Here is an 11,654-nt window from a genome sequence, read left to right as displayed (position 1 = left end):
CAGAGATCCAGACCAACTTCTCAAAAAATTTTTACCTCTGATATCATCATTATTTTAGCCCAACTGTGCCTTTTGAAGTGATCATAACTCATTACTGGCTTTTTAAGTCTAAGAATTTGCAGGGCCTTCAAGCAAGGGCATCAGGTAAGTAACTCACATGTGTGTGCTGGCTGTAAATCACAGACCACACTCAGGACACGAGAGCCACACCCACCTCCTACTATACAGGACTTACCAGGTGACTGTCACTTTGTAGTCTGGCTAATCGGAATAAGACTTCCAAATTCTGTTATACACTGACAAGAAAGGCTCTTGAAACTCCTTTAATTAGACACATTGCAGTACTATTGCTATTAGGGAGTCTGTTTCATAAATTTTTTTAATCATACTTTTATTATAAACTTTTTTTAGGTATGAAACTCGGTTCAACTGAAACTTGGTTCAACTGTTACAAATAGAATTATTTCCTCTGGGATCCCCTCCACATAAGGAAGTTATCCCTGTAATTACTATTTGTAAATAGTCTTCTTAACTTTGAGAAAACTTTACCCTCCCCAACACGCACACACATACTCTCCCGTGATGAGGAGGCCAAACGCTATCCAGCGCATGGTTCAGTCAGCGATCTGCCATGTTTCTGGGGAGAAATCAGTCCCAGTCCCTTTGCTGTCATGGTGTCTCCAGAGCCACCCCTTTCTGTAACAAGCATTTTGAAATTCATTCATGCTCATCTCATTTGGATTTCAATGTTTCTTCCCACTCAACAGCCGATTCGGAGTTCTTAGGAATTGCTGGAAATATTGATTGCATTTTACTTCGAAATTCTTTCATCTAAAAGAAGAAAAACAATCAAGTTATCAAATGCTAAAAGAAGGAGAAAACAGCTACTAGAGAAGGCACTTTTGCTGACTGGCTAGTACTTCACGGCTCACAGGTAAAAGGGCTAGGGAATATCAATAAAAGTTAGGGACTATATATATTCTAGGTACCTTGAAAGATAATGAAATATACTTCCTTTCTTCGAGTATAAACTTATTATTAAATTTAACATAAAACTTCACTCTTAGCTGGACATGGTGGCTCACACCTATAGTCCCAGCTGCTCAGGAGGCTGAGATGGGTAGATCACTTGAGCCCAGGAGTTCGAGTCCAACCTGAGCAACACAACAAGACTCCATCTCTTTAAAAACACAAATCACTCTTAATAATCTGCAAGGCAATATGTCCTAAACTGTCAACCCTTCATAATAATTATTCCCTCCCAGGAGAAGAATGTGTATTGTTGGCTTTCAGATACAAAGATGCAGTTGAGGATGGGATTTCTATCTGAACAAATAATTAGGTCAATCAAAACTAGAATTTTAGAGACAGAGAGAAAGGACACAGAGAAGAAACTTAGTAATTTAGTAAAGAATAAATCAAGGAATGGTAGATAAAGTAGAATGTTCTTGGATGTCAGATAGTGGTGTTGTTTTTTTTTTTGAGGCAGGGTCTCACTCTGTTGCCCAGGATGGAGTGGTGGCACAATGGCTCACTGCAGCCTCAACCTCCCGGGCTCAAGCGGTTGTCCCACCTCACTGCCCCCAAGTAGCTGGGACTCCAGGCATGTGCTAATTTTTGCATTTTAGGTAGAGATGGAGTCTTGCTATGTTGCCCAGGCTGGTCTCAAACTCCTGAATTCAAGCAATCCTCCCACCCCGGCCTCCCAAAGTGCTGAGATCACAGGCGTGCACCACTGTGCCCAGCCTAAGAGATCGTAACACGCAGTGTCAACACAGTATTATTACAGTTCACCTGGAGCACCTGGATCCACCTAAGGTGTACAACCCCATAAGGTGGGAACACTAATTTATGGAAGTTAGGTGAACTTTACACTGGACAGTACTAGTAACATTCCCTGATTCATCCTGGTTAATCTATATACGGTCCTTCTATGAAGATATTTCAGCACCGCCACAGCGCTGCGTTCCAAATTTTTCTCATCAGCCATCTACCAGTCATATTTTCCTAAGGACAGAGATTTCCTTGATCAGGTTTGTGAAGTACCCTGGACTCATCTGCAAAATGCAAGTCATTTCTTAGAGTGGTTATTTTGAGAATCAGCTAGTATTTCTTTAACGTTGATGCTTATTTATTTCAATTTGAGGCTGAATCTTTACCTGGTTTGTGCATCTGGTTTGGGGCTTGTAAATCCTAGGCATTTACTCCTAGCACTGCTGCAAACTGTAGCACTGCTGTCAGCAGCACGGACTCTGCTCAAATCCTAGCTCCACCTGCGAAAGCTGCTTACTCTCTTAAGCCGTGGTTTCCACACATGTAGAATAGAGACAGTAATTACCTGCTTAAAGAGTTGTGAGGATTAAGGCGCATCTAAAGCACAGCATCTAACACATGGGAAGTGCTCAATACACATTAGCTATTATCACTGCTGTGTTATCAAAATAAGTGTGCTGTATTCCAAGAACAAAGCTCACATGGATATAAACATTATGGAATGTCTGTTAAGTACATTACTTTATAGCCATATATCATTTTGGTTTACGTATTCTGTCACTGGAAGATATGTAAGGTCTTTCTTACATATTATATGCTGTCTGTAACCGTGCCAACCATCTCAATGTTCTGGACCCAGACACTAATGCTGAAGATACACAGCTCATGGATGTCTCTCTCCCCACTCCCTTTTCCATAAAGAATTCGTTGCTTTGTCCAAAACATTAATATCGCCCCCACTGAGGAACTTTGCATAGACTTTTATAGTTGAAACAGACATCTCTCTGGCCAGGGTTGGCAATGTGCTGCCTGGTTCTTTCTCTTCATTCTTCTGGCTGAACGTCTTTTACAACTAAGCCAGATGACACAGTTTTCAAATAGGATGTCAGATGGCCAAGACATCAACAGAATCATTCACCAGTCTCCCTTCCAGTGGTCCCGAATGTGGTCAGCTGCTGAAAAGGGAGAGGCTGGGAAATGCAGGCGAGGCCCGGGGAGGGGAGCAGAGGGTGGTGAGGTCAGAGGAGGAGAGAAAAGGGTGGTGAGGACAGAGGAGGGGAGTGAAGGGCGGTGAGGCCGGGGCAGGGGAGCGGAGGATGCCACCGCACCCAGTCTGGACAACAGAGTGAGATTCCATCTCAAAGCAAAGCAAAACAAAACAAAACAAAGACACGAACAGTACTCCCTAGTGCTATGGGCCCACCATCCTCACCTGTGAGTCTCAGTGCCTTGGTGTCCACAGTGCTGCATTGTATATTCACAGAAAATACCGCTGTCTCAGCTAGTAGTGCTCAAATGGAGTGTCGTGACAAATGGAAAGTGTATTATAAGCAATTTGTCACAAATATGGACATTCTGTAGATACAATGGCTTTTTTAGAGATTAAAACAGATTCAGGGTTATGCCTCTAATAATGTTATTCTCGTTAACATTTTAATAGCTTCTTGAAGGGCCATATAGCCAGTAGGCCAGGAGTGAGACCAACCACTGATGCCACTTAGAGTGTCCTTACTGTATACCAGACATATTTCTCATCTAACCCTCCCAACAACCAAGTGGAGTAAATATCATCCCTCTTTTAAAGATATGGTGATGGAAGCTCAGAGAAACTAAACAATGTGTTGTGCCATGGCTGGTAAGAGCAGATCCGACCACACAGCCCACGTGCTTACTCTGCATACTACTTGAATATGCACACGGGACATTGCTACGCATTTACCATGCATGTCTTGGTAGGGGAAAAAACATTTGGTCTAATATACAGTGTGCTGAAAAATTACTTAAAAGCTTCAGGTTATGTCCCCAATTTAATTAATTTCAGAAAATCCTTAACCATCAATTGGAATAAATGGGCAGTTGTTGGAATTACAAGTTCTCAGTTTTGAAATGTTTTTGCCATTTTCTGGCTCATTTAGCTTCTCTTTCTTCGCTTGTTGGTGCAGGACTGTTACTGCCCTCAATGCTGGGGGCGACAATGATGAAAGCTCTATCGGATCTACTGACGAAAAAACCTTTGGATAATGTCAATAATTACAGAGTCAATGGTAATCTTCAACAATGTGGGAATTCAGCTTCTTCATAAAATACAACAGAATAAGACTATATAATACTAGTACTAGGAGATTAAAAAGCATAGCTAGGTTGTAAAATGTTGCTTGAACAGGAATAATACCTGCCATTTGGGATCACTTATGTGTCAGGCACTGGACAAAGCATTAGGCTATGATTCAATCTTCACAATTCTATATGGCAGAAATTATTACCACCACTTTACATATAAAAACCAGAAGTCAGAGAGGTTAACTTACCCACAGAGACATGGCTTATAAGTACAACTGCCTGGCTGATGCTCAGTACCTAGAAAGACAAAGTACCTCTGTATCTTCTACCCATTTGCCAGCTTTCACTAAAAATTACATAAAAAGCATAGATGTCTCTTTTAATGGTGACCATTTTATTTTGAATAGTATATGTTCACATGTAGCCAGTACTCACCTACTTTTGCATATAGGGGAGTTGTACCTCCCCACCTCCTTGAAGTTCAGTAACCATGTGACTAGCCCTGGCTAATGAAATAGGAGCAAAGAATGTGTGTCACTCCCAGGCTGAGCACTTATTCGCAGGGGTTCGACTCTTTCCATAGCAGTCATGGAAATCTGTATTGCTATGGTGGTGCCAAAGATCAAAGCAATCTGAGGTGCTGAGGCAGCATGTGAGGACAGCTTTTTCCTCAAGAGTTGCTGAAACCCGGGGCGGGGGGTTACACAGTTGAGAAATAAACCTTTGTTATTTTAAGCCACAGATTTGGAGACTAGTTTTGACTATAGCATAACCCATCCTACTCTGGCTGGCAAAGATGGTGAAGAGAATTATAAAATAGACTTAAGGCATGCTCTGATGCCCTGTAATAGTACACTATGTTTGCTGAAACACGAATAAAAACTAAAAGGCTGGATAAGAGGGAGCAGGTATTCTGCAGCTGAGCTCTCAAAAGCTCTTAAAACTGCCTAGAACTGAACCACCTCTCTTCCCACTTTCAAGGAGCTCAGCACATCAGTGAGTCCCATTGCATGACACCACTTCCTGAGAAATCTACATTTCTAGATGTTTTCAAAAAAGTAGTATGGGAGCTCTGATCAGTGTAGAAAAGGGGCAGTTTTTTGGAGGATCACTGTCCTGTTTGATAAAACTGAACTAAGCAGGACTGGTCTGGTTTAGAGGGCAAATAGTGATATCTTTCACTTTTGACTAGTTTTGTTGCTATCCAAACTGGATCCTGAGATAAAATGTGTTTGAATATACCATATTATTTATTTAATATTCAACTGCATTAGAAAGCTAATGTGAATTTTTACATCTCAGCTTTCCATTTTCTAAGCTACTAATGCTATCATTTAGGTAAATGTCAGATAGACATTTTTACTTTCTCCCCAACTTTTACTGTATGACATACATAAAGGCCAGAATCTGTAGTGAAGTTGATTTAGAAATACAAAGCAAACTTGTAACTTTCTGAGAAATACAATCCTGAAGCATGCATCAAAATGATCAATTTTTATCATAGTAACAATAAGGCACAATTCAAAAGCAAAAACTTTCTGGAAACATGAAATAAACTGAACAGGAGGAATAACCCAGGAGCCTCTTAGAACCAGGACCACTTTGAGGCTAAGATCCAGCCTAGTAAGAATGATTTCTAACATGCTTCTTGATTTAGTGTGCTAACAGGTCAGGTTCTCAGGGGCAATTCTAAAATGACTTTCATTCAGTCAGGCTTTTATTTTTAGTAACTGCAAAATATAGGGAAGTTTCCTCCCTGCCAAACAAATGACAGTAAATATACCACACCTCTAACCATCAAGCCTCTTTTTTTTGAGACGGAGTCTCACTCTGTCACCCAGGCTGGAGTCCAGTGGAGCAATCTTGACTCACTGCAACCTCTGCCTCCTGGATTCCAGTGATTCTTCTGCCTCAGCCTCCTGAGTCGCTGGGAATACAGGCGCGTGCCACCATGCCTGGCTAATTTTTGTATTTTCAGTAGAGACGGATTTCACCATCTTGGCCAGGCTGGTCTTGAACTCCTGACCTTGTGATCCACATGCCTCGACCTCCCAAAGTGCTGGGTTTACAGGTGTGAGCCACCACACCCAGCCCGTCAAGCCTCTTTCTAAAAGCTTTCTCCATTACTGCATTAAACATTTTATAACAGCTACCATCAGATCATTATTTTCATATCTTAACCTAATGATCCTGCCTCACTGGTGTGCACACATACACACATGTGCGCATGTACACACATGACCAACATGCAGCTACAGTCCCCACTTCATGTCTTTTTAATGACCAAGCTGAAAGGCCATCCCTGAGGAATGAAGGCGGTCTTAAAACGGAGCCATTACAAAAAATACTTGTATGTACATACTTTTACTTTTACATTGTAGAGGAAGCTACCACTTTTTTACAGCATATACATGAACATAGGTATAAACCAGTAAGAATGAAAGAAATAGCATATATCTAATGAAAAGAATCAGAATTTCCAGAACACAATAATACCTACATCCTACTTTTTGGGAACCAAATGCCAACTACACATATATAACGAGGTAAGTGCTGCTACATCAGAGGTACCAAAAACACTTCTTTAGGAATTGTAAATAAGTATCGTCCAGCACCTGGATGCTAAATAAAAGAGCTGGAGGACTAAATAAATAGGAAAGTCACTCTACCGACTTTCCTGTTTCCATCTTTTAGGAATTCAAGTTTATTAAAAATTCTGATATATAATCTGTATCTATGATCTCTTCAATACTTTCAGAATGGTAGTTTTAGACAACTTTAAAGCTTAAGCTCCTGCTGAATTTCCCAAAGTGTTTTTGCACTCTTTTTCAGATAGGCCTCCTCTTCAGGGGTCAGCTTTGTCTTTATTAGGTTGGTAATACCATTCTCTCCCAGGATACAAGGAATACTGAGGAATGCTTCTTCACCTATTCCACAGAGGCCCTTAATTGTGGTGGAAACTGATGTGTTCTCCTAAGATTCTTCAGAATACTTTGTTAAATCAGCTACAGATAGGCCAATGGCCCAAGAAGTATAGCCTTTCACTTTGATAATCTCATAGGCACTAGCAGTCACTTCTTTGTGGACATTTTTCCATTGCTCAGGATCTTTGTCAGTTCCTATATCAGAGTTCAGATGCTTCAAAGGGACACCGGCTATGTTCACTCCACTCCACACAGGAACACTTGAGTCTCCATGGCAGCTTTCAGAATGGATACCAAACTTCTGTCCAATCAACAAACGAAAATGAGCAGTATCCAGATTACAGTCACTTCCAGTAACACGGTTTCTGGGAAATGCACTCAACTTCCAGGCTACATACGTTAAGATAGCCACTGGATTGGAAACAATAATCAGTTTGCAGAGGGGGCTGTACTGGACAATACTGGAAATCATTAACTTGAAGATGGCCACATTTTGCTGGACTAAATTAAGCTGCGTTTCTTCCTTTTCTTGGCATGCACCTGCTGTGATAATCACTAGATTGGAGTTTGCTGTGACAAAGTAATCTTTGCTACAAACAATATCCAACATTTTCATGAAAGGGCTGCCATGTTGAAGATCCACTGTCTCGCCCTTCAGTTTGCCTTCATCAAGATCCACAAGGGCAAGTTCATCACTCAAGCTTTTTAATAATATGCTGATACCGCAGGCCATGCCCACCGATCCAGCTCCTATGATGGAGACCTTACTGTGATTAACTGGCTCCTCGGAACTGAAGCGCTCAATAAGCTCACTCTTCACAGTCGCCCTCTTGCTCACAGGGGTGAAGAGCCAGGCGCGCTTGAGCAGCATCGGCGCTGCCTGACGGGGACACAGGACCATCCCCAGGCACAAGAAATTCGCTCCTGCTGAGCTCACTCTCTGGACGGCCCGCACAACAGGCACAGTCCAACTCATGGTTGCTCACTCAAGAAGTGGAGGGAAGAGAATGGAAAAAAACCGTTGACCAGAATGTTGAGACTCCAAGAGCCGTGGGCAGCACCTTCAACCCTCTAAGGCGGGTGTGCACGACCCGCCCCTGTCCCTCTACCATGGCTGCGAGGGCCTTGCCAGCGCCTCCAACATGTGCTTTCCATGGGTGCTCAGACTATGGTGGTGAAGGGCTGTTTCTCTAGCAAGTGATTTCCGGAGTTAGTTTTACTAAGAATATTCTCATCAATAGTTGACATGCTTAAGAGGCTAACCCAGATCCCTGGAATTACTAGTTTTCTATTTTTAGTATGAACGCCAAGGAAATCAGTTTACATCTTCTGAACTGTGACCCTGCCGGGAACGATAGGGCCCTGTGCTTTGTGAACTGGTGGCTGCCTGCACCATCTCCCAGTGTCCCAGAAGTGGGCTCCTGCTTTCTGGCGTACTGTGCTGGAGGCCTATTTATAAAATATCCCACTGCCTTGGTGCCACTTCTGGCCAGGACCCACACTGGGACAGTCAGCTGGAGCTTGAGCGGGGTAGGAGCTGGCTGGGAGTCACTCCAGCACTAAAAACTCACCAGGCAAGAATGCTACTTCTTTTCTCATGATGGAGGAAAGGCTTCGATTGTGCCTACCGAAGAAAAACGACTTCTCAGGTGAAAGTTGGTGATGTAGCCCTCAATTAAAATGAGGATATCTCTCAAATGTCCTTAAAATGGCAAATTTTAACCAATGCACAAATCAGATTACTGACCAAAGTAGTGAAATACATTATCTAGTACAATGTGGCATCAGTATGCCTTACTTCTGCATTTCTTTGGGCAATCTTAAGAACTAAATTCCCCTAACATTTCTGAGGAGGTGTCAACTTTGTATCTGATGAGATGCATACCCTAATAAGCCCAGTAAATTACAAAAGCTCTAATAAAAACAGTGGCACTCCCTCCTCACTTATACACAGCATTCTGACCATGTAACGGTTCCTCAAAACCTCCCCATGTTATTTCAAAGCAGTATGCTCTTCTGGAATGGGCTCCTAGGAACATGCAGCCCCTCATCATCAGCAAAAGATTTCTGTTTCGGCCGGGCGCGGTGGCTCAAGCCTGTAATCCCAGCACTTTGGGAGGCCGAGGCGGGTGGATCATGAGGTCAAGAGATCGAGACCATCCTGGTCAACATGGTGAAACCTCGTCTCTACTAATACAAAAAATTAGCTGGGCATGGTGGTGCATGCCTATAATCCCAGCTACTCAGGAGGCTGAGGCAGGAGAATTGCCTGAACCCAGAAGGCGGAGGTTGCGGTGAGCAGAAATCACGCCATTGCACTCCAGCCTGGGTAACGAGCGAAACTCTGTCTCAAAAAAAAAAAAAAAAAAGATTTCTGTTTCAGAGTATTGAATACTGACAAAATGAATACTTTATATTTGGAATTGAAATTCTTTTTTTTTTTTTTTTTTTTTTTGAGACAGAGTCTTGCTCTGTTGCCCAGGCTGGAGTGCAATGGTGTGGTCTCAGCTCACTGCAATCTCCACCTCCCAGGTTCAAGCGATTCTCCCGCTTCAGCCTCCTGAGTAGCTGGGACCATAGGCACACACCACCACACCTGGCTAATTTTTGTATTTTTAGTAGAGACATGGGGTTTCACCATACTGGTCAGGCTGGTCTCTAACTCTTGATCTCAGGTGATCTGCCCATCTAGGCCTCCCAAAGTGCTGGGATTACAGGTTTGAGCCACCACGCCTCAAAAAAAGAAGAAAAAAGGCAGCCCAGGAGGAGAGGAACAATAAGCAAAGGAGTTGGTGAGGGTGGGAAAGGTGTGCCATCAGCTGAATTCCTGGCATCCTGTTTCAGGGCAAACTGCTGGCCGTGTTTTCCTTATCAGTAGGGATCAGACACCCTGTTCAGATGACAGAGCCACAAACTCCATGACACACCAAATCGTAAGAGCACTAGGTACATGAATTCTCTTAGCACTGGTAGTCAGATTTATGGTTAACATTTGTCAAATTAAAAACTGCAGTTTTAAAAGGGACATCTTTATTTAATGGTGGCCAATGTTTTAGAGAAATCTTTTAAAAGCAACAACTTTTGATAGCTGTCATTTCTTTTATCTCAGTCATAACTTGAAATGTTTTAACCTGGTGCCTGTTCCCACCATCCACCTATAATGATTCCTTTCACCAGTCAAGTCATTTTCCAAGATAAGTGCTCTTGAAAATGAAATTCAAGGACATAAAGACTCTTCGCTGGATGGCTACTTTCTATAGTCATTTTCTTTCTAGAGTTTGAACCTCTTCAGAAATACAATCTCCATAATAGCTGCCTCTTCAGTTTTTCCCCTTAGCCACTACTAAATCAATCTTAAGGGGGAAAAAAACTGTTCAAAATAAAAACACACCAAACAAAGCAGTTTTTTTATTTACAATAAGTCCTGAGATTAAAAAAAGGAAAGCACTAACAAAGACAAAGAGATGTATGTGACCTCCAGAGAAGATTTAGGTCTACTGAAAGATGTGGCAAGCCAAATATAGCTAGCCAGCTCCCTAGTGACCTCCTATCTTAGGTGGCTCATTATTCCTTCTGAATTGAAAACCTGACTCAAATCATCTATTCAAAATGCAGTACAGTATTACAGCTAATGGACGATTACACCTCGGTACTTTTGGTTATACTGCTTAGGAGGGAGGAAACAGGAAATGAAAACAACCAACAAGCCCCTGGGCCAAGAATGGCTGCAACTAAGTCATTATTCCTTTCACCTGGATTCACACCCAGCTCTCAAATCCTCCTTTTCCTATCTGGGAGTCTAGTTCTGATACTCCATTCTCTTGCCAATCCCCTAAGCAGAACTGACTTTCTAAAAGCCTATGTCACCACTGTACTTTGTACCTCTCCTTTATAGGATTTATCACACACAGTTAAATGTAAAATACTTATCAATGTGTCACTGCAAGAAGGATCACCTTTTGTTTACCAGCATATCCCTGTCCTCCAGAACAGAGCTGGGCACATGAATAGGGATTTGGTAAATGTAGTAGAAAAGAATGAGTAACTGCAGAGCTGAGTAAGGCTGGAGAGTGGCCTAAAAGGTGAGAGAGACAGAAAGGCGGGGCTACAGACCCCACCTAGAAAGAGTTCCAAAAATCCAGGTAAGTAAAATGGGTAGGTGGCACCCACTGGAGCATCTTCAGAAAGTTGATGCATAATTTCAAGTAAAGCTTTGGCTAAGCTAAAACATTTTGTGGCTATTTTCAAAGCCCGTAGCCACCTTTACCAAGTTAAAACGTTAAAAAAAAACCTACGGTGCTAGAAATGCAGTGAAACAAATATGCAGTGGTAGAGACTATTTTTATCCTTTAAAGTTATTTAAAAATGTTTTGTTCTTTGGAAAACTTTAAAAAGGGATACAATGAAAGCAGTGTTAATTATTATAAGCTGATCTGAAATAAGCCATGAACTCACCAGCATGCAAGGGGAACATTATATAAACACAATTATTTTGAAAGTCATCTTCATGATTTGAAAAATCATAAAATACAAATTGTAGTTTTAAAATAAATTAGTGGGCTCTAATTCTATTGCTCAGTAATTCTCACATGGGGGTCTTTGCAAATCCCAGCACATGAAAATATTTTCCTTTGTCAACAACATTGGGAAGGCTGGAGGAAAGACCAACAGAGGCCC

General features: G+C 42.0%; 1 protein-coding gene and 1 pseudogene across 2 annotated transcripts in view; both read right to left on the bottom strand.

The window, feature by feature from the left end:
• Nucleotides 1-307: 307 nt before the first annotated feature.
• TMEM242 (transmembrane protein 242) overlaps nucleotides 308-11,654 on the bottom strand; it is a 29,821-nt gene continuing 18,474 nt past the window's right edge. Inside the window, exons 4-5 of one of the 2 annotated variants that reach the window (XM_064360517.1) lie at nucleotides 4,302-4,350; nucleotides 736-831 (exon numbers count right to left, since the gene is read on the bottom strand). In XM_064360517.1, coding sequence (XP_064216587.1) covers nucleotides 812-831; nucleotides 4,302-4,350 — 69 coding nt within the window. In that variant the 3' untranslated portion in view covers nucleotides 736-811. Of the gene's footprint in view, nucleotides 832-4,301; nucleotides 4,351-11,654 lie in introns of both variants that reach the window. The other variant, XM_012451696.3, reaches the window with a different exon arrangement.
• LOC105716856 (L-lactate dehydrogenase A-like 6B) lies at nucleotides 4,358-9,124 on the bottom strand (annotated as a pseudogene).

This window comes from Aotus nancymaae, unplaced genomic scaffold (genome assembly GCF_030222135.1).
Source record: "Aotus nancymaae isolate 86718 unplaced genomic scaffold, 86718_ANA_hifiasm-v0.15.2.pri h1tg000040l, whole genome shotgun sequence".
NCBI classification, from domain to species: Eukaryota; Metazoa; Chordata; class Mammalia; order Primates; family Aotidae; genus Aotus; species Aotus nancymaae.
Note: the sequence above shows the minus strand (reverse complement) of the source record. Positions and strands in the feature narration are given on the sequence as shown.